This window comes from Pleurodeles waltl, chromosome 7, assembly GCF_031143425.1.
Source record: "Pleurodeles waltl isolate 20211129_DDA chromosome 7, aPleWal1.hap1.20221129, whole genome shotgun sequence".
NCBI lineage: Eukaryota > Metazoa > Chordata > Amphibia > Caudata > Salamandridae > Pleurodeles > Pleurodeles waltl.
Genome location: NC_090446.1, coordinates 969,003,926 through 969,027,661, shown reverse-complemented (window position 1 = coordinate 969,027,661; position 23,736 = coordinate 969,003,926). Strand labels below are relative to the sequence as shown.

At 49.7% G+C, this 23,736-nt stretch overlaps 1 protein-coding gene across 2 annotated transcripts in view; it reads right to left on the bottom strand.

The window, feature by feature from the left end:
* Window positions 1-23,736, bottom strand: part of RNF213 (ring finger protein 213) — a 1,978,231-nt gene that overhangs the window by 475,803 nt on the left and 1,478,692 nt on the right. For both annotated transcript variants that reach the window (XM_069199724.1, XM_069199725.1), the window contains one exon: window positions 15,559-15,750. In XM_069199724.1, the coding sequence (XP_069055825.1) occupies window positions 15,559-15,750 (192 nt within the window). The remainder of the gene's footprint in view (window positions 1-15,558; window positions 15,751-23,736) is intronic.

Sequence of the window (23,736 nt, the reverse complement as noted above, 5' to 3'; positions counted from 1 at the left end):
AGGCAAACAACAACAAAAATTCTGAGAGCCAAACGCACTAAAGCTAGTCAAATCCCTACTTTCGGGTGCTATATTCTGGCAGAAGAAATCATTCGAGATATCTAAAGGTGTTTTGTATTTTTTACGCACAATATTATTCATAAGCGCTGCGCTGTGTGAATTTTGTATTGCATATGTGCGTGTATGTCCATTTAAATGTCTGTAATCCACCACTATCCTATAAGAATGGTCCGTTTTAGCCACAGGAAATAAGGTATTATTAATCGGCGAGACACAGTATTCAATTACTCCTTGGTACTCCAATTGTGTAAGTATTTTCCTTACCAATGCCCTTTCTTCAAATTTTATAGGATATTGATGTTGCGGCTGATGTTCGCCCTTAATCGGAATTACATGATAAGGTGAATCCCTATCCCACCCCACATTATTTCTATATAAGGCGGGTGCCTGTGCCAGAGCCCATTTAATACTATAGGACTCTGCAAGTTCTCCCGGAACAAGTGGTGAGAACGAAGGTGTAATAACCTCCTCCCCAACTGGACAGTCGCGAACAAAGCCTGGGGGCCAATCCTGTTCGGCCAGCAGAATGTCATACAATTTTACTACACGATCCCAAAAGATGGCCTTTATAGTGCGCTCAATGTCCCCTTCTAATTACAAAGTTACTGTATAAACTCTATCGGGATCAGAGACACGCATATCTGCTGTTTCGACTTGTATGAAGTCATCAGTTGCTTTCACCTCCAGATGCTCTAGAAGACTCCGGCGAACTATTGTGACCTCTGCCACGCTGTCTAACAGTGCTAATGCCCATGTCTTGTTCTTCAAGAGAACTCTCTTCTTGTGTGGCATGCCTAACTGAAACTGCTGCCACCTTCTTCTTTTTAAACTGTTTTTTTTGTTGGGTCGCTTTCTCTTCTTTCTTTTGACAGAAACCTCAGATGAGCGTGGTTATTCCTGTCTCGGTTTCACGTACTCTGTTCTCCGCTCTGACCGCCCACCTCTCTCATTTCTCTTTTCCAATGAGTCCTGAAAGGAACGAGATTGGCGTATATCAGTATTTTGATATCTATCAGGCGTCTTCAAGTTATCCCTATTTCTGAGATTATACCTAGTCTGCGGGGTCTCCGGTCGCGGAGATTCTCCCCTCTCTTGTTTAGTTTTTTTTTTCTCCCAGCTCTTTTTCGTACCTTCATGTTGCTGTTGCTTAGAAGCATCTTTACTACCCTTACTCTGAAACCGTGGTTTCTGTGGTCTAGCCCCTAGGCTATCACGACCAATACTGGAAAATCTTTCCGCTATTATTCTCGGGAGCTCCCGCTCCTGATCGAGTTGCGGGACGTCACGAAGACGCATACGCACCGCTAGTGCCACTGCCTCTCCTTTTATATTACTCAGTATAATGGAAGAAACCGTGGCAAAATTGCCAATCAGTTGCATCCCTAGATCTAAGGCCAGGGCAGCCCCATATTCATCCTGAATTTGTTTAAGCACTTCCGGTAATTTAGCCAATGTCGGTGTACGGTGTGCTGTAGTGTAGAGCGCGGCAAACACCGTGCCCCAAGTATTACAATGGTCCACTGTAGGAACCATACCAAACAGCAAACACATTGTTAATATTCTATCTATATCCTGAGGTCCCGCATGGGGAAATACTGCTTCCAGCGTATTCATTTTTTGCGCCAGCCAAAATGGAGTCTCCTCTCGTTTAGCCGGCACCTTACCCATAATTGAGTGCACAGTGGCCGGATTGATACCCGGAACTACTGCATGTGGTTGTGCTGGAGCAGCACGCGCTGGTTTTGTGTTGAGTGTCTGCATCACAAATTGTACTAAACGTCTATATGTAGCCGTTAATTCTGTGTATAAACGACGAACTTCAGCCACTGTTAAGTTAGCAACCGCTGGATGTGGTGTATATGTAGCCAATAAAGGCCAGGTAGGACCATCGTTAATTAGTGGACCTAACCCAACAGGTGCTATGGTGTGGGTTAGGGCGCCATCAAGCCAATTATTATGTTCTTGATAAGATAGAGGTATTTCTAAATATGCATATGCCCTGTATTGTCCAGGGACATTAGCAAGAGTGTAATCGTGAAATGTTTTTGAATTCCCATCAACTGCTGGAAATATGACCCAGGAATAAAAAAGTTCTGTTCTATAGGCTGCATGGGCATCCACCACAAATGTGACCGGACCCCACCTGGTTAGTTAGACCATGTGCTAGCAGATGAGTCATGAGTGGATGTCGCATATTAACTGCTATATTCATTACATGGGGATTCGCCATTATGAAAACAGCGCTAGTTCAGAGAAGGCACACCAATATCGGTGTTTTCCTTTCAGAGTTCAAGCTTGAACCAACCAACCACAAAATAATAGGATCTACCTATACTGCAGTGGCGGAAATCCTCAGTACCACAGACGTCTCCGTTAACGGAACCAAGGGGTCAATATACCCTCGGGTAGGTCGCCCCCCTGCTCACACAGCGCCACCAGTCCCTGACTCCCCTCCTCTCCGTTCTCCTCCTGTGAGTGTGTGCGAGTGTGCCCTTCTTTGCCCGTGTACCCCCGAGTGCCTGTGTGACGGACTGACTGGATTCCTCTTTTTCCCCGTGTATCCCGTGCGTGTGCCCCTGAGTGCCGTGTGCCCCCCCCCCGCCGTCCTCCCTCTTCTCTTCTCAGCCCCTCCCTTTAGAGTTTTTTCTTGGCCTCTCGCCGTTCTTTTACCACCGTTGCTTCGCCGCGTTTTCTTTCCCCAGGCCTCCAGGCCTCCTCGCCGCTCTTTTCCCGCCTCCAGTTTCCCCCGCCTCCCGCCTGCCCCTCCTCCCCGGCTACCCTTAAATGGCGGCCGCTGCGAGGCAGAGGTAGCGACCACTGACCCTCGGGTAGGTCGCCCCCCTGCTCACACAGCGCCACCAGTCCCTGACTGCCCTCCTCTCCGTTCTCCTCCTGTGAGTGTGTGCGAGTGTGCCCTTCTTTGCCCGTGTACCCCCGAGTGCCTGTGTGACGGACTGACTGGATTCCTCTTTTTCCCCGTGTATCCCGTGCGTGTGCCCCTGAGTGCCCCTGAGTGCCGTGTGCCCCCCCCCGCCGTCCTCCCTCTTCTCTTCTCAGCCCCTCCCTTTAGAGTTTTTTCTTGGCCTCTCGCCGTTCTTTTACCGCCGTTGCTTCGCCGCCTTTTGCCGCGTTTTCTTTCCCCAGGCCTCCAGGCCTCCTCGCCGCTCTTTTCCCGCCTCCAGTTTCCCCCGCCTCCCAGCTGACCCCTCCTCCCCGGCTACCCTTAAATGGCGGCCGCTGCGACGCCGCGCAGCGGACCCGTCTGCGCCCGTCCGCGCCTGGACCGCGCCTAGCGCCACAACCCCTGGCCCCCGCGACCCCCACCTCCCCCGCCTGACCCACAACTCCGCCTTCCTCACCGCTCTCAACCCCGGCCGCACGCCGGGCTGCTGCCGCACCACCCCGAAGTGGACCCACGGACCCTTCACCTGCCGCAACTGCCATTTCACCTGCCTACGAACTCACACCACACCCAACAGGAACGACTCGCCCGGAAACAACCTCGAATGCATCCTGGTCAACGCCAGATCCGTCCACAGGCACGCCATCGAACTGTGGAACCTCATCGACTCTACAAACCCGGACATCGCCTTCCTCACCGAGACCTGGATGAACCCCTCCTCGGCACCCGACATCGCCATAGCCATCCCCGACGGCTACAAAATCATCAGGAAAGACCGTACCAACCGCACCGGAGGAGGCATCGCCATCGCCCACAAGAGCTCCATCCGCATCTCAACCTACACCGACAACTCATTGCCCGACGCCGAGCACCTCCACTTCTCAATCAACAGCGACCCCAAGACCACCCTCAGAGGCACCCTCATATACAGACCACCGGGACCACGCACAAAGTTCAGCGAAGACATCGCAGACTTCATCAGCCCACACGCACTCCCGTCCACCAACTACATCCTCCTAGGGGACCTCAACTTCCACTTGGAGAATCGCACCGACAACAACACCACCGCCTTACTGGACAACCTCGCCAACCTGGGACTGAAACAACTAGTCAACACCCCCACCCACTACGCCGGACACACGCTGGACCTCATCTTCTCCTCCAGCAAACACATCTCTTTCAGCCACACCACCGTACTCTCCTGGACAGACCACAGCTGTGTCCACTTCAGCTTCAAGAAAACCAACGTACACCACCACGCCCAACAGCCACCAAGAAGACAGTGGAACAGAATCTCCTCGGAACAACTCACATCGACCCTCTCTCAGAACCCACCCACCAGCACTACAGACCCCAACGAAGCCGCCAACAACCTCACGAGCTGGATCTCAGACTGCGCCAACCTCCTGGCCCCCCTGAAGACCCAAGCAAACAGAAACAGCCACAAGAAAAATTCCTGGTTCACCCCCGACCTCAAAGACTCCAAAAAAGAATGCCGCACCCTTGAGAACACTTGGCGCCTCAACCAGACCGACGAAAACATGTCTGCTCTCAAAAACGCCACCCGCAAACACCACCAACTCCTCCGCGCAGCACGAAAATCAGCCTTCCAGAACAGACTAGACAGCAACGCCCACAACAGCAAGGAACTATTTGGCATCGTCAAAGAGCCCTCCAACCCCGACGCCGAAAACAACTCCATCCCTCCCTCACAGGACCTCTGCGACTCCCTCGCAGCCTTCTTCCACCACAAGATCACCGACATCTACAACAGCTTCACCACAACCAACACGAACCCTCCACCGGAACCCGCCACCGACAACACCACCATCCACACCTGGAACCCAACCTCCACTGAGGAAACCACCCGCGTCATGAACTCCATCCACTCAGGATCACCATCCGACCCCTGCCCGCACCACATCTTTAACAAATCCGACAACATCATCGCACCCCACCTCCGAGACGTCATCAACACATCTTTTTCCACCGCCACCTTCCCGGAGAACTGGAAGCACGCCGAACTGAACGCCCTCCTAAAGAAACCAACAGCAGACCCCACCGAACTCAAAAACTTCCGGCCCATCTCGCTCCTACCGTTCCCCGCCAAAGTGATCGAGAAAATCGTCAACGCTCAACTCACCACCGCCCTGGAAACCAACGACTCACTCGACCCCTCACAGTTCGGCTTCAGAGCTAACCACAGCACCGATACCGCCCTCATCGCAGCCACGGACGACATCAGATCCCTGACCGACGAAGGAGAAACCGTGGCCCTCATACTCCTGGACCTCTCTGCAGCATTCGACACGGTCTGCCACTGCACCCTGATACGTCGCCTAAGCAACGCCGGCATCAGAGGCAAGGCCCTGGAATGGATCACCTCCTTCCTCTCCGGAAGAACTCAGAGAGTCCGCCTCCTCCCCTTCAGATCCACGGCTACGGAGATCATCTGCGGCGTCCCCCAGGGATCCTCCCTCAGCCCCACCCTCTTCAACATCTACATGACCCCCCTGGCGAACATCGCACGCAAACACGGACTCGACCTCATATCCTGCGCAGACGACACCCAGCTCATCCTATCCCTCACCAACAACCCCACCTCAGCAAGAACCAGACTACACGAAGGCATGAAGGAAGTAGCGAACTGGATGACAGACAGCCGGCTTAAACTGAATACAGAGAAAACGGAGGTCCTCATCCTCGGCCCGACACCAACCGCCTGGGACGACTCCTGGTGGCCTCCCGCCCTAGGCAGCACTCCCCAACTCACCGACCACGCACGCAACCTCGGTTTCATCCTGGACTCTTCCCTCTCCATGACCAGACAGGTCAACTCAGTGACTTCAGCATGCTTCAACACCCTCCGCATGCTCCGCAAGATCTTCCGCTGGATCCCCACTGACACCAGGAAGACCGTCACCCACGCCCTCGTCACCAGTCGCTTGGACTATGGGAACGCCCTGTACGCCGGCATCACCATCAAGCTGCAGAGGAAACTTCAACGAATCCAGAACGCTGCCGCACGACTCATCCTGAACATACCCCGCCACCACCACATCTCCGGTCACCTGAAGAAACTCCACTGGCTCCCAGTCAACAAGAGGATAACCTTCAGACTCCTCACCCACGCACACAAAGCCCTGCACAACCGCGGACCAGAACTCATCAACCACCGCGTCTCCTTCTACACTCCTCCTCGCACCCTACGCTCGACCGGACAAGCCCTGGCAGCCGTACCCCGCATTCGCAAAGCCACCGCCGGAGGCAGGTCCTTCTCCTACCTAGCAGCGAAGACCTGGAACTCCCTTCCCAGCCACCTTCGCGCCATACAAGACCACCTTCACTTCAGAAGGCAGCTCAAGACCTGGCTCTTCGAGCATTGACCCCGCCCCCCCCCCCCAGCGCCTTGAGACCCTTACGGGTGAGTAGCACGCTTTATAAATGCGACTGATTGATTGATTGAATATATATGAGACCGAGAGAGTCAGCCGGACCTGAAAATTAGAGCCAGACCAATCGTTGGCGGCGCCATGTCACGTGGGCTCTCATTCTAAATGAGACTACTGGATTTATAGGTAGCAGGGTTGTTCCTGGTGTGGGGGACTAAGTCTTACCCACTTGGAAGGCCCTCTGTCACCTCAAATCCGGTTTTGCTCCGGCTAACTAGCAGTGCCTCATCCCTCCCAAGGGGGAGAGATGATTGGGCCGCCAAGCGCATGACATCTTTGGAACTTCTCAGGGAAGTCGTGGTCACTCAGATCCAAACCAGCTCTCTCATTTACAGTATGATCTCATATACAAATGACAAAGACAGTTTGAGTTTTATATATTGTTTTTAATAAAACGACTGCATTTTAGATAATAAGGCATGAGCCGCAATAACCAGAACCATACAACACAGTAGGATTGAAACAGTCACGATGAGAGTGAAACATAAAAACAACGCTATCATGGTGTTAATGGATTCTATTCACTCTCAGTTAGTTATATTTCGAGCACAGCATGTTAAGCTACTAACTTGCCTTTCAGATTCCCCGGGAAGCCATCAACCCTCATACCTGAGCAAAGGCCTGTGATCTGGTTTAGCATCTGCAACAAGGCAGCCAGCGTCTCGTTGTGGTTCCCTGGTCGGAATCTCCCTCTTGCGTGTATTAGGACAAGGAAGTGTTTTTATAACTAACATGTCAGTGTGGTCACAAAATGTCCCTACGCAAGAATGTATATCTACAATCCAAAGACTAAACTCCTACCACGTCTATCGGCAATGTACCAGACTGTATCCTTGACTAAAGCACAGAGTGAGCAAGAATGTGTTATTGAAACTCCAGTGCTGAAGTAGGCTAAACAGTGTGATATAAAAAATAAGACAAGACCGTAGAACTGGCTATTTGAAAAATAACAGTACGAAGCTGAATAAAATGCATTTAGAGCAAAGTGCACAGAGGCTCTATGCTGCGAGCAAAAGAATAAAATACATCCAGGGCAAAGTGCACAAAGGCCTAACGCCTGAAGCTAACGCGCAAAGGATACATAAAATTGACCACACTACACCTTCATCAGCCTAGCTAGCTTGAATCTGGTGGCATAGCAAGTACTGGACCCACGTCTATGCATACCCTTCCCACCTGGGGCAACAAATGCAGAAACAACAGATGACGGGCAGAATGCAGAAGAAATCAAACATTCACCCCCAGTCACAGATCTGGGTTTAATCCATCAGTTTTTTTTTTTGCTTGCCATGCCATTCCAGTTTGGATCCAGCCATATGCAAATCAGCCTTGACCCTGTTCCTCATGAGAACAGTCCAGCCCAAACGGCCAGGCCCTCCCTGGACCAGAAACAAGCATCCTGGGACCAGTTTCAGGGTATCACTCTTCATCAGCCAGGCTAGCTTGAATCTGGTGGCATAGCAAACACAGAACTTGGCCTGGCAGTTTGGGCTGGACTATTCCTCGTGGAACAGGGTCAAGACTGATTTGAATATGGCTAGGTCCAAACTCGGGTGGCATGGTGAGCAAAAGAATTGATTAATTAAACCCAGATCTGTGACTGGGGGTGAATGTTTGATTGGCTCTGAATTCTGCCCCTCATTTGTGTTTGTTTGCTTTTGTCACCATAAGTGCGCCCGGTATGCCCAGATGTGGGTCCCAGGCTCACTGTGCCACTGGATTTAAGCTAGTCTCACTCATGAAGGGTGATACCCCGAAACCGGTCCCAGGATGCTTGTTTCCATCTAGGGAAGACCTGGCCTGGCAGTTCATGGGGAACAGGGTCAAGACAGAGCATATGGCTGGGTCCAAACTGGAATGGCATGGGCAGCAAAAAAACGATGGATTTAGGCCCAGATCTCTGTACTGGGGGTGAATATTTGACATTGTTCAGCATTCCGTCCATCACTTGTTCTTTTTGCATTTGACGCAACCGATCTGCCTTGTGAGTAGATGGTGTCCAGTCCACATCGAATCGTGAACTTGGCTACGTCTCTCCCGTCTGCAACAGCTTGGAAGAAAATGGCCTGGGCCACCTCCATGATCTGTGGCAGCACCTGCGTGATCGTATGCCATAAAGTATGGGAATAATGGCCCCAAAAGCATGAGGTGTTCACAGACCGCAATGCCAGACTGGAAGAAGAGAACATGTTCTTCCCAAGTTGGTCCAGTCTTTTTGATTCCCTGTCCAGAGTGGGGAAGGGGATGCGCCAGAAGAGTAAGAAGCCTGAATGACTAAGCTCTCAGTTGTAGGGTGTTGCGTCAGGAAGTTAGGGTAGGTGAAGACGTATGCCAGCTAGCACTTGTCCTGTTGACAGAAGCCCCTGTATTGGGTTTAGATCACGTCCCCAGGAGGACATCAGTGAGGGCCTCATTGAAGGGCAATAGGGGTTCAGATGTAGAAGCCCCGGGATGAAGCACCGCAGGCAGGAGGTTAGTCCTGACTGCCAATGAAGGTAGCTCAAGGTCAACGACCTTGGCAGCTCTTCGTACCAACATTGAGTAGGAGGCTCCCTCCTCCGTAGCCACAGTAGGGGGAGAAAGCATGCCAGAGTCAAGGGAGGTGCTCAATCCACTGGCTTCCCCCAATTCCTGAGACCAGTCCATAAAAGGGTCTTCAAGCTGGTATTCTAGAGGGTCCAGTGACCTCTCCACACTCTCACTGTACCCATCCCCATAGGTATAAGGGTCAGGATCCAACTTGGGGAGTGATGTCCCCATTGAAGTGAGAATCGGCGTTGGGTGACATCGTTCCTGCGCTGTGTCAGAGTTGGGAGTAAGTATGGGATCAAAGTAAATTGTGGGCCCAACCAATGTCGGGAGCATTGACTTCTGCACTGGCGCTGGGGAAGGTCGCAATGGCATGACCGGAGGGGCTCGGATCTGGAAACTGACCTTGGGGTGCCCTCTGGAGCCTAAGCCACCGGCGCAGAACCTGAGGGGGCCCTGCCGACCCCAAGGGCATAACAGGAGGGTCGGTATGCCCAAATATCATAAAACTCCTAGAATTAGGCTGGGATGGCTCCAGCTCCCGGAAACTTGGGGAAGCACGGAGCCGACCCAGAAGCAGGCTCCAAAGAGGGAGGTCAGGAAGGCCCACACTCCTCCCACATGGCACTGGTTGTGCAACGGGGTGAAGTTGAAGAACCCCTGTTGTTCTAACACTTCTTCTTTTTGTGACCCAAATGTCTAGAGGACTTGGAGTGGGACAAGGACAAGTGGTGATGGTTCCGCGAACAGTCTTGTGACCTTCCCCTCGAGCGAGACAGGAGCAACATGGAGCGTACCACTGGGCTGCCATGAGCTTTAGGGACCGCTCCTTCAAAGCCTTTGGGTTCATCACCCAGCAGTCAAAGCACAACTTCAGGTTGTAGTCGCCACCAAACACCACAAGGTGCGACTCCGTCACCGACATCATGCAGTCGCAGCAGTCACATGTCTTGAATCCGATGTTATGGGAAGACATCTCGACTCACCAAGAAGTCAAAAAGTTTGACAAATTGATTGAGAAGTCAGCCAAAAAGCGACTGAGAGTAGCTCTTCTCTGGATCTGCGTGTAGGCTGCCACGGAAGGAAAAGAACTGACATCAGCACGCCGGGGTGGAGTCTATATATACGACTGCAACATCATCACAGAGACTATGATCGTCGACTAAAGCCACCTGTCGCCGCACAAGGGTACTGCTCGAAGAAAAATCTCCAGATCTAGTCTGATGCCTGTGAAAATGCATGTTCTTTGTGGTGGCGAATAAAGGCAAGGTTTTCCCCAGTTGCAGAAGAGACCTTGCACTGCCTCACAGTGCTGATGCCATTAGTGGTCCATAACACCTCACCGGCTGAGTTCATTTGCCCTGATGTTCGGGAGCTCCAGCCAGGTATTATAAGACCAGGAAGTTGTCTGATGTTATAGTGACTTCCAGATGGACATGGCCCCCTTGCACAGAATTCATGACCCCACCCCGCCCTGCTAGCTACAGTATTACATGGCAGGGTTTTGTCTGTGAACACCTGAAGCAGCTTCCCATTGATGGATGTCAAGAAGGCTTTCAACTTCAAGTGGATGGCCTGCAACGCCAAGCTGGGTCTCCACCAGAGGACAGAGAACCCTGATTTTCACCTCTTCCAGGGAGCCGCCCCATCCCAGAAGCAAGCCATCAGTTACCACTGTTTGTTCCAGCAGGGGAAGTGAGAAGGGTCTGCCACTAAACCAGTTTGTGGTTCATTAACCACCACTGCAGATCTTGCGTTGTCTCCTCCGAAAACTGGATGCAATCAAAGAGATGACCTCAGTGCTGTGTCCACTGGGTCTTCAGGTCCGAATGTAAAGCTTGCATGTGCCACCTGGTGTGCTTCACCAGCAGGATGCAGAAGGACGTCAGACCTAGTAATCTCGAAGGCAGTCTCACCAAGTTCGAGGACCCATGCAGAAGTATCTGGATCATAGCCCAAATGTCCTGGACTCTCCAGGACGGAGGGTAGGCATAACACTTCACAGTGTCCAGAATGGCTCCGATGAAAGGAAGCTTTGGAGAATGAATAAGGCATGACTTCAGCATGCTGAGATAGTGAACTTTAACGAACGTAGAAGGTTTGCCGTAGTCTCGAAGTGGGTGATGACTACCTGGAGTAAGCCCACCTTCAGCAGCCAGTCATCGAGGTAGATGAAGCCCGGGGACTCCTGACTTACGAAGAGGAGCTGCAACCACCGCTATCACTGCAGAGCCGGATCCTGCCATCTACCGGATGTAGATGTGTCGAAGAGGGTTGGGTGAGGGGGCAGTAGGGGTTTCTAGAACTGTGTTGCACAGTGTCCTTGCTTACCATGATGTTTGTGGAACCTCTTCCGTAACCACAAAATTGCTCAAAAGCCTGCTGGCCCTATGCATATGGCTGATATTGGCAGATATGAATCCCTCTTTCGTAGCAACGGGGCAAAAGCAGTGTGGTTGACCAGGAGCGATGGACAATCAGAGGCACAGAGCCATGAACCTTTTATCCTTGTGGCCAAACAGACGAGTGTCATCAAAGGACATGCCCATGAGGCTCACCTGGACAGCCCTTCAAAAGCCTGTTGACCACAACCAAGCGTGGTGCCCAAGGACCAACATGGTACCCATCACTCTTCCAAGGAAGTCTGTGGTGTTCAATCCACGGCTGATGGTAAATTCTGATGCGCCCCGGCCATCAAGCATAGGTTTATTTGACAAAAAAGCAAGCAGTATTGACCGACAGCAAAGCCAGGCTGCTGGAGAAGGCCTTCTTCCTTAAGGTCTCTAGCCTTTTGTATTCCCTCTTACAAGGGGTACTAGAGAAGGCATTTAGAGTGTCTGGCTGTCAAAACTTACACCACCAAACTATTGGGCGGGGTGCCATATGAGGAATATGGGATTCCCTGGGGCAGGATGGTGATGGTTTCCAAGCAGATGGTTGGCAGGGACCCTGGAATAGGGCTTGGACCAGGCCCCCAGGTGGACAATTGTGAGGGCTTTGTTAAAAGGAAGCAGGGGCTCTGCAATGGTGTGCCCCAGCTGAAGCACTTCAGTTAAGACATTAGTTTTGAACTTTACTGGTGGGATATGGAGTTCAAGGAACTTAGCTGTATTCCTCATGCTCTATTTAGAGGCGGGGTTAGGTGGGAAGGCCAAACCAGAGTCTGTCGAGGTGTCCAGCCCGCTGGAGTCACCCAGCTCTTCTCACCAGTTCTCCTTCAGGAAGGACAGGACAATGTTGTCAGTGTGGGCAAAGCGCCCTCAAACTCCAAAGGGCAGAGGCACCATGTCCGAACCTGAAGACTGTCTTAGGTTGAGTGATGCCAGTCTCGACATTAGACAGGGTTGATGTGATAACATCTTAGAGTCAGAAAGGACAATCGGTTCATCCAGGTCATTCAGTGTTCGAGACATCAGCAACGGTGGCGAGGGACCGAGACCCAGTGAGGGTAGTGGAGCCGGGCAGAGGTTCGGGACTGGTGTCGGTCCACATCTGGTATTGGGGGGATGGAGTGGGGGATAGAGCCAGGGTGTCCAACTAGCATTAGGGGGTTCACCAATGTGAATCCAGGTGAGACATCTCTCAGCTCCTTGGGGTCAGAAGAGACCCCAGAATCAGTCAGTTGACCTGACCAAACAAAACAGGTCAGCAGGTTCAAAGAATTCCTGAAGCTGGGCAGGTGCCGATCTTGCTCTGGAAACTCCAGGAGGTGCGCAGTGGGAGTCGGCACTGGCTCTCCAGGCGGTGAGCAGGTGCGGCCTTCAGGCATGGGGATGGCCTGGCACTTCTTCGGGGACTAGAAAGGTGCTGTAAAGTTGAGCAATACTTTGACTTCTTCTCTTACTTTTTTTTTATTAACCTGATGCCAACTTCAAATCAGAGGACTAATGGTCATGGAAATGGCTCCTGAGTGGGCCCGAGATACTCTCTGGGACCAGGACTATCCCCAACAGACGGAAACGATGTAGGTTCCTACTTTGCTGAGGAGGGTCAGAGACCTCTCCGGAATCAATTTTGGGGTGAATCGAGAGACAGTCCGAACAGGACTTGCAGTCGTGACCTGACCAAGCACTAAAGGAAAATCAAGTGGGGATAAGTGACCTGCCTTTGACATTCCCTGCAAGGTATAAAAACTACAGTTTGAGGTGACATGTCCTTAGTACACTGGACACAACTGTGGAAAAAATAACTCAACAAAAGTCAAGAAATGGTTGGTCAAAGAGTGATGAGGTAACTACGGATCCACAACTGTTGAGGCAGAAAAAAGGGAACTGATATCTGCGTGCTGGAGAGGAGCCTATATAGGCACCACACTCTTCACATCTGGAGTAAACAACATTGACATGGACCTTTTGGCACCACCTACAAGGTACCATTCAAGATTTTCTGGAACTAGTGTGATACCTCGGGAATACTCTAAGGTAAGGAATCCGCGGTTACAAATCTGTTCCAGAAATAAAGTGCATAACATTGAGAAAAAAAGTTTCATGCATGTCCATTGCTTGTTCCACCGATGACTTCACCATTTAAGATAATGTGCAGTTTGCGCACAGCATAGCCAAACCTATATGGCTTTGCTGGAGTGCACGACTAGACAGTGAGGAGGAATCTTACCATTTTATTTCTAAGTGAAATAAACAAGAAGGAATGTTATTGTTCCACTATTTTCTAGCAGTATTAGCTATCAGACAATAATTTGTGTTTTCAGAATGCCTCCGATTTGCAAACTATACAAAAAGCATTTAGAAGTGAGGTACCTACATTTGACATTCCTTGAAGCTCCGACACTACAAGATGGAAGTGATCCAAACAAAACGATATGAGCAGTCTGGCATCTGTGCTTTGAGTTATCTGTCAATAACCTAGATGCACTAAATGGAAGTCATGTCCAAATAAATTGTTCACAGTAACAGGAACACAATTATGTGTCCAAAGCCGTTACACAGCTACACCGAGAATAGTTACTACCTCAGCTTTAAATGATCAGACAAAAACAAAGGACAGTTAAAAACAAATAAACAATAAACATAAAAACAACACAGAAGAACAGACTATATAAATGAGGGCCAGCCTTATATGAAATAACAGTCAGGCAACTACAAAGGTGCCCACCACCAAGGACATATTGACGAGAATTAAAGACATCACATTATCATGTCTATTTTGTTCTTCGGACAAGCAGGCCCAATCCTCTGCAGCACAAACACACTGGCTAACAGTTCACAGTACAACATTACAGATCTGTGAAAGAGCTTTCTCTGCAGATGAAGTAAGATTTTTATCCATGTGTGGATGCTGATGACACTTATATATGTGTTTCATTTTTGCAATGCCTTTTTTAATAGAGTGACCACTGTAAGTAAATGCTGTGAGCTGGGCGTTCACTACTGGCAATAGTTACAGTATAAAAATGTGAGCCTATGTTTGTAAAGTTTAACAATGTGAGGTTACCTATAATGCTCACACAATGCTCTTTGGTTAAATGGAAATACTTGCAGAAGTTCTTTGTTTTCAAATTAAAATGTTCACAAAAAATAGCAACTAGAAAAAAACATTTTGCCAAACTGCAACTTGAGATATCATTTGTTTGAGGCATCCTTTAATAAAATGTGTTTGATACATGCTAATATTTCCAAAACAATATTAATAATGTAAAAATAGACTAAAACCAGTTTAGGCAACATTATTGAAAACATGAAAATAAGCCAGCATTGGCAAAGACAATCGGAGTGGTGGTGGTTGCCAGCTTGTTTCAACATAGTTTTTAAAAAACCTGTTGTTGTGGGCTCTACCTTGGCCCTCACCAATGTGACAAAAATATTGGCTAAAGGCAAGAAGCACATTTTTGGGTCTCAAAAAACACTTATTTCCATAGTAGTCCCTGGAAAGGAAGGAAACTACTTGTGTAGTTCTTGTGAAACAAGAGATGCTGTTAATAAAAATCAAAAGGCCTTGGCTAACACCAGATATAATTAGGGATCCCAACTAATAAAGAAAGTCACAAACGTGCCGCTTTGGTATAGGTCCTTGCATTAGTGGCGGTCTCAACTTTCATCATTTGTGAACTGCATTTTTGCATTAGCACAAATGCATGTTTATGTTTGCTCGTGCGAGAATCTGCTGAGCGACTGCCAAGTTCACCTTCCCTATAACCTCTCTTTCCCCATGATGAAAACAGTTTTACTTCTGCACGTGTCAAAATGTACATTTCCCACATGTCCTACTGTGAGAAGAGATTACAGAAGAGTTGGAAACCACCTTGAAGTATGCCAGTTTGTAGGTGTGCACAGACTCTAAAGGATATTCCAACTCTGAAACAATCAATTCTTGCAACTTCCAGCTCCAGTATGTAGATTTTTGGAAAGGTGGAAAAATCAGGACGTTTCTGGAATACAGACCCTGCCAGAAAACGAGCCCGGACGTAATCCAAGAGGCTATTTTTGGAGCTCTGATTCAATGAGAACGCATAATTTGTCCCCTCAATGCATGGCACTAAAGGGGAAAGTTAATTTTTACAGGGCAAGTAGATTATGAAGCATCCTGTGCCATAGATAAGCAGATGGCTTATAAAATTCCACACCCCTTCATTTACGCTACCGTAGGTTTGTGCCTCACCTGCTGCCAGTCCTGGTGTAAGGAACATTTAGTAACTTCAGGTCTTTGAAGATGAAGATCCAGAGCTTTTTCACACCAAGACATGTTTCTGCTTCTAATAATAACTCCAGATTACTGTCTCTGTCAATCATTGATACCACGTGGGCCAGGAATGGGGTCACTACAGCTTGGATGCGCTTCCAAAGGGTGTATCTTCAAATATGAAAAAAGATAACAAGAAAGAGAAGGGGTAAATGAACAGAGATAAAAAAAAAACAAGAAAAAGAAAGCATGGCAAAAAATATTTTTCCTTTCTTAATTTTCAGAAAATGTTCTATATTACAATTGTCAGAAAAAAATTAAAACCGACCTGCTCACTATAAACAATTGTTTTCAGCTCATTTTCAGAGGCTTTTACCTGCTGATGTACACTAATGGGTGTGAAAACACATTAGGACATCGGCAGCAGCCTCAGCAAGCTTTTGTTCTTTGTTTTTTGAGGAGGGGGTGTGCGGCCTGGGTGGGGGCATAAGTACTGCTTAGGTGCTTCTTGCCATGAGGCCACGCCCCCCTCCTCACAATGTGAAGTTTTTCGTGAAGTTGGCAAGTGTGTTAAAAGCAGCAGACAAGCATTGGCGCTGCCAGTACATCATGATGCTTGAGCAGCCATGTGGAAATGTGGCTGCCACCTTGAAATGCTAATTGTTCAAAGATGGCAGCGCAACACGTGCATGCACTGTGACACAAGTGTCATAATTTTGCCTTTAATTTTTTTACTTTACCATCTGAACATGGCAAATACAGAGAAGGGTGAGGTCTAGTCGGATGCTGTGAGAATGCGCCTGCCATATCTCCCCCCAGTGGTGCCAATAATTCTTCAATTATTCTGAAATGTGCCCATCTGCAAATAACAGTAACATTCTGTTTGAGAGGTGTTCCTGCATGTGAATGGTTGCATGGAAGAAAGAAACTTAGAGTTGAAAAAACACAAATAGCCCTATCAAGGTGGACTCCCTCCAAGTTACGGGCTCACTGTAGCTCGAAATGACTGATGGGACTTGTTAGCTGAAGATTAGGGTATTTGTTAAAGGCTAAGTGAGTCCTGCCAAAGAAGAAGGCTGCACTGACACAGAAAAGACACACAAGAAAAACTGGGGGGGGGGGGGGGGGGGGGGGAGGAAACATCGGTCATTAGTAGAGAAGCGAAAGTGGTGGAGTATAAAGAAGAGCTTCCAGCTGGGGAATGATGCCTAAGGAGTGACAAATCCTACACCTGCGACACGGGTCAAAGGACCCATACCCCTTCGGCTACAAAGAATGAAAACACATAGCAGGCTGACAAATCCTACACCTGCGACACGGGTCAAAGGACCCATACCCCTTCGGCTACAAAGAATGAAAACACATAGCAGGCTATCAGGAGCCTGGACAGAGAGTCCGAGAAGGGGCACTGCCCAGCAGCATGGAATCAGACAGGTGATGGAGAGTGGTGAAGGAGTAAGTGCTGGGGACAGCAAATAAAAAAAGTGGATTTTATTGAGGTGGATTGGAGTGGGGTGGATTGCACTGAGGTGCAGTGGACTGGAGTGTGGGGGGTGGATGGACTGGATTGAAGTGGGGTTGACTGAACCGGGATGGAGGGGGTGGTGGATTATAGTATGGTGGACTGGATTGGGATAGATTGAGTGGGGTTGGTTGGATCGATTGGACTGGAGTGTGTTGGACTGAACTGGGACGGGATGGGGTGGACTGGGGTAGATTGGAGTGGTGTGGGGTGGAGAGGTAGATTTGATTGTGGTTAGATAGCGGTGGACTACACTGAGGCAAGGTGAACTGGAATGTTGTGGGGTAAATTGGAATGAAGTAGGGTGGACTGGAGTGGGTGGATTGGATTGCAGTGTATCGGCCTGTGGTAGGTGGAGTTGAGTGGATTGGAGTTAGGTGGATTGGATTGAGTGTGGTGGATTGGATTGGGGTGGAATAAATAGGGGTGGGATGGACTGGATTGGGGTGGGGTGGACTGGATTGGGGTGGATGGGAGTGGATTCTGGTGGATTGGATTGGTGTGGGGTAGTGTGGATTGGATTGGGGTGGGTTGATAAGGGAGGGGTTTACTGGAATGGGGTGAAGTAGATTAAGGTGGTTTCGAGTGGGGTGGATTGGATGGAGGTGGGGTGGAGTGGATTAATGTGGACTGGAGTGGATTAAAGTGGGTTGCTTTGGAGTGTGATGGACTGAAGTAGTTTGTACTGGAGTGGGGTGCTTTGGAGTGAGGTGGACAGGGTAGCAGTGGACTTGATTGGAGTGGGATGGGTTGGATTGGAGTAGGCTGGGTTGGAGTGGAGAGGAGTGGGATGGTATGGACTGGAGTGGGGTGGGATGGGATGGATTGGACTGGAGTGGATTGGACTAGAGTGGCTTGGATTGGACTGTAATGGATTAGGGCAGGGTGGGGTGGGGTGGATTGTACTGGGGTGCCGTGTACTGGATGGGAGTGGGGTAGATTGGACTGGGCTGGATTGCATTGGATGGGTGTGGAGTGGACTGGAATTTGTGAGGTAAGGTGGACTGGGTTGGAGTGGGGCAGGTTGTTTTGGATTAAAGTGGGGCTGATTGGAGTGGGGCAAACTGAAATGGATTGGAGTGGTGCAGCTTGTTTTGGATTGGAGTGAGGATTTTTTGGGGGGATTGGAGTGTGGCATATTGTTTTGGATTAGAGTGAGGCAGACTGGAGTGGGGCATACTCTTTTGGATTGGAATGGGGCTGACTGTTTTGGACTGGAGTGGGGCAGCCTGGAGTGGAGCGGACTGTTTAGGATTAGAGTGGGGCGGATTGGAGTGGAGCGGATTGGTGTGAGGTGTATTGGGTTGACTGAGTTGGTGTGGGGTGGACTGGATGGGAGAGGGGCGGATTATGTTGGCGTGGGGTGAATTGAATGGGAGGGAGCTGATTGGGTAAGTGTGGGGTTAATTGGATGGGAGAAGGGTGGACTGGATTGGAGTGGCATGTATTGGATTGCGACAGATTGTTTTGGATTGGAGTAGGGCAGACTGGAGTGCGGTGGATTGCATTGGGGAGGAATCGAGTGGGACAGATTGTTTTTTTGCATTGAAGTGGGGCAGACGGGAGTGGGGAGGAATGGAGTGGGACAGATTGTTTTGAAGTGACGTGGGGCAGATTGGAGCGGGCGGATTCGAGTGGGTCAGATTGTTTTGGACTGAAGTGGGGCAGATGTGAGTGGGGAGGATTGAAGTGAGGCAGATTATTTTGGATTGAAGTGGGCAGGCCGGAGTGGGGCTGATTGTTTTGGATTGGAGTGAGGTGTATTGGAGTGGGGCAGATGTTTTGGACCTGAATGGGGTAGATTGGAGTGGGACTGACTATTTTGGATTGGAGTGGGACAGATTGTTTTGGGTTGCAGTGGGGCAGACTGTTTTGGAATTGAGTGGAGCGGATTGAAGTTGACTGCACTGGGGTGAGGTGTATTGGACTGCAGTGGGGTAGATTGGACTGGCTTGGACTGGATTGGTCTGGGGTGGATTGGATTGGTCTGGGGTGGAGTGGGGTGAACTAGAATGGAGTGGGGTGGATTGGAATGGGAGAGGAGGCCTGGGTTGGATTGGGGTAGATTGTTTCAGATAGGGGTTGGTTGTTTGGGACTGCAGTGGGGAAGGCTGGAGTGGGGCAGGTTGTTTTGGATTAAAGTGGGGCAGATTGGAGTGGGGAAGACTGAAATGGATTGGAGTGGGGCAGCTTGTTTTGGATTGGAGTGGGCATACTGTTTTGGATTGGAGTGGGGCATATTGTTTTGGACTGGAGTGGGCCATATTGGAGAGGGGCAGATTGTTTTGGATTGGACTGGGGCAGACTGAAGTGGGGCAGCCCTAGGTCATAACAGCAAGAGGATAGTTTTTCACATTCTTACTCGATGTACACCACTTCATGATGTGTCTCCACACATTTTTTTCTTTTTTAGAAAATACGTCCCTGGTTCTGACTATGTCAACCGCAGGCAGCTTGGCTCCAGAAACTGTGGCACAAATGCACATATCTTTCTAATTGCACACATTGGCATCAGGGGGTCAGACGCTGCCAAGGAAGGCATTGAATGCATAGCACCAAGAAAGACTTTCATGCAGGAAAACAGCAGCAGTGCGAGGCAAAGAGCACTGGAACAATAGTTCTCAGCAGAGAACGCAACATGGGTCTCACATTGGACTTTACGTGGCAGAGGCTTTATTGGAAGAGGGTTTGAAATGCTCTGTAACAAACAGTTAAGCCTAGCTTTCCATAATAGTTCTAGGCTTCACATGAGGCAATGCCTCATGGATAATTTGTCATGGTCATGAAGAAGAAATAACAGACAACTACAGTGGTGTTGGAAAATGGGTTATTGGTAGGGCAGGTAGGTACCTACACCTAGCAACAAGCCACAAACCTCCACAAAAGTACAGTTAGGTCTCAGTAAATTAATCCCAGCTCTACCCTTGGTAGCTTGGCATCGAGCGTCAAGGCTTAACTTAGGAGACAAAGTGTAATGCATTCAAATATCACACAACAGTAATTAAATAAAACACAGGAAACAGTTTAAAAATCCAAAACCAATTTATAAAAATAGCTTATATTTTTATCTTTAAAATGACACAAAAACGATTAAAATCGGTTCAGGGGAACCGGAGATATGAATTTTTAAAGTATTATTATTTTCTAGCGCATAGAAACAAAAAGCGCCAATCGGGTCATCTGGTTGCACCAGGACCGGGACAAAGTCAAACTTTCAGGCCGACCGCGATGGAGCCCTGCTCGGCTACAGGTCGCGGGAGGCCTCGGTTAAAAAGTTACCTTCTGACTTAGTCTTTATTTTGAAGTTTTTCTTCATCGGGACGAACCTGCCAGTTGGATCCGACCTCCTGGAGCCCTTGTCCGGATACGCGAAGTCGGTTTCCTCGGTGGTGATTTCTACCTTCGGACTTAGTCGTTTTTTCGAGATGAAAATCCTTCGACCGGGGTAAACCTGGATCTTGATCCGACGTCCGTGGAGCCCTTCTCGGATACGATGGCTGGAAGGTCCCGGTCAACTTTTTACGTTCGGACTTAGTCTCTTTTTCGGATGTTTTTCTTGACCGGGACGAACCACGAAGTCAGGCCGGGTCGCGGTTGAGGCAAGCCGGCTAGAATTTCCGCGTCGAGTCGGTCACTTTATGGAGCTTTTTTCTAAAATTTCTCCAATCTTTTCCAAACTTCTGGGGCTTCACCCAGATGTTCTTTTAAGGTTCTTTTGGGGTCCACAGCTCACCCCAAGGGTCCAGAAGTTCTGTGATGGTCCTTGGGAAGTGCGGACTTCAACTCCCAGAGTGCACCTGGCGCAAACTCCTTTTTGGCCACTGGGCAGTGGTCAGCTGGTCACTTTTTCAGGAGTTGGTGCAGGGGACTCTGGTTTAGCAATTTTTCACCTGTAGCAAACAGGGAGTCCCTCCTTGAACCAGTTGAAGCCAGGCAAAGTCCTTCTTGTGGTGAAGCCCAAGTGTGCAGCTGGTGCAGTCCTTCTGAGTGCAGGGTCCAGGTGCAGGCCAGGGGTCCAGCAGGGCAGTCCTTCTTCTTCTTTAGTTCCTTTCTTGTTGAATTCTGGAGGGGATCTGAGGCGTGGGTGCAGGTCTGCCAGTTTTATCCTTGCTCCTGGGTGAAAAGCAGGGGGGCCCTGGTCCTCCAATCAGGGACAGGGTCGTCCCCCTGTGATGACCACTTCCTGGGAAGTGTGGCAAAAATCCATCCCAGAAGGCAACAGTCTCTAAAAATCCAAAATGGATGAATCTGATTTTTAGAGGAGAGATCTGGCTGAGCCCACCCACTGGTGTGGCTACAAATCATAAACACACCCCTCTCCTGCCCTCTCCTAATCTAATCAAGGGGGCACCTAGCTGTCTGGGGTTGCAGGATGTGGGGGTGTTGCTGGGTGCTCCAGATGTCCTTCTCTGCCTTTGAAGACCAGTTTGGCAGCCCTCCCCCTTCCTGCTTCCCCATCTGCTGAGGGGAGATTCTCTCCCCCAAGCACATTCCTTTGTGTGAAGTCAGGCCACTTCACACCTCATTAAAGTAGCCTGGCAGAAGCTGCTGCAGGCTGGCCAATCAGAGCACAGCAGCAAAAACAATGCAGAGCTGAAATTGGCAACTTTTTAGGTAAAGTCTAAACTTTTTACCTGCACTAGTTATATTAAATCCAACAACTGGAAGTTGTGGGATTTATTATAACAATCAATTTGATACCAAATTCTTGGTATGTAACACTTAAGGAGACTTTAAAATTTTAAATAAAGTCTGCCCATTCTAGCCTATGAAGGCCATTTACTTCAATGAGGGAAAAACGAATTTGGCTGTTTTTACCTCACCAGGGCTTATAAATCTATTTTTATAAAGTCCCTGCTTATAGTTACATGGCACCCAGCCCTAGGGGCACATAGGGCACACCTTAGGGGTCACTTATATGTAAAAATAAGGTAGTTTAAGACTTTGGAAGTACCTTTAATTCCAAAGTCGAATTTGCATATAACTTTAATTTAAAAGCAGCCAGCAAGGCAGGCTTGCTTTTAAAATGACACTGGGCACCTCAGCAATGCACCTAGGTGTGCACCACCTATGCTGTGGTCCCTAAACCTACATGCCCTACCATATACTAGGGACTTATAGGTAGGTTTACTTAGCCAATTATAATTAGCCTAATTTGCATATCCATTTTACACAGAGCACAGGCCCTGGGACTGGTTAGCAGTACCCAGGGCACCATCAGAGTCAGGAAAACACCAGCATAAAGTGGAAAATGGGGGCAAAAAGTTATGGGGCCTCTGCAATCAGCCCCAGTTTCTCACACAACCCCCCCCCAGCCCACACGCCCAGGAGACTCAGCCCAACCCTGGGAGAGTCTTCCTGGCTTGTTAGGCGAGGAAGACAGTGAAGAAAACTGGCTGTCCCTTTGCAGGGCCTACTCTGCCTTACATCCTCCTGTCAGGGTCACTCCCTCTAGGTAGTGAAGCCATCCCAACAGTAAAAGGACCCAACTCAAACTGAAACTTCCCTCTAGGGGGGTCTTCCTCCTCTCTCTCTGTCAACTTGGGTAGTGAGGTGCCCACCTCCCCTACTCCTAACTTTGCTAGGGCAACACCTAGCTTACCCAAAGAGGTCACCCAACACTTGAGCAACCCCACCATGACCAACAGGGTCAGGGGGCCTACTTTGCTATTGGCCTTGGGGTCTGCCTCCCAGGCCAAGTACAGTGCTGCCAGGAAGGCCAGCACCCAGCAGAGGCTACTGACAGCTGTCAGTACCCAGAACCACACCCTAAGCTCTCCACTGACAGGTGGCTGAGCTGCTTTAGGGGCATCTTTGGGGTCCTGGCACCCCTCTTGCTGTCTAGAGTGGGGGGCTACCACCTCCTGTGGCAGACACCCTCCTTCCACTCTCCCTTCTGCTGTCAGTGCAGGGGCAACACCTTGCATCTGGACAGCTGCCTGACTACTCAGGACTTCCTTGGGGTCAGGTGAGGCCTCACCAGTGCCAACTCTGGGCTCCCCCCTTACTGGGGCAGAGGGCCCTTGGCTCCCTGGAAATCTCTTTAAGAGTGGCCTACTCTTCCTTTTCTTCTTTCCTTTTCTTGGGGACCCCTGTCTCCTAACTGTAGGGACTGACTCCCCAGGACTTTGGGTTGGGGGGGCGCCCTGGGCGACCACCCCATCTGTGACCAGACTCACCTCTGGGAGGTCATTGCCCAGGATACAATCTAGGGGGAGGTCAGCACTGACTACCACCCTAATCCAGTCAAGGATACCCTCCCTCTCTAGGGGCACTATGGCTACAGGTTTGGAGGTGACCTCCCCTGTGGCTATCCTGACTTTCTTTGTCTTTCCTGGGACATACATGTCTGGGGTCACTAACCGGTCACTCACTACAGTGTGACTGGCACAGGTGTCTCTCAGGCCAGTGGTAGGGATCCCATTCACTTGAATGTGGTGGAAGTGCCTACTCCCACCCTCAGGGATCACCAGCTTACCATCTGGTCCTGTCTCCCAGCACAATGCTAGGAGGACTTCATCATCTGAGGAATCCTCCTCTATGGCTACACTGGACAGCCCAGTGCTAACCACTTTCTTTGGACAGGCTGCATCTCCTCTGAAGTGACCTGTCTGCTGACAGTCAAAGCAAGCCCT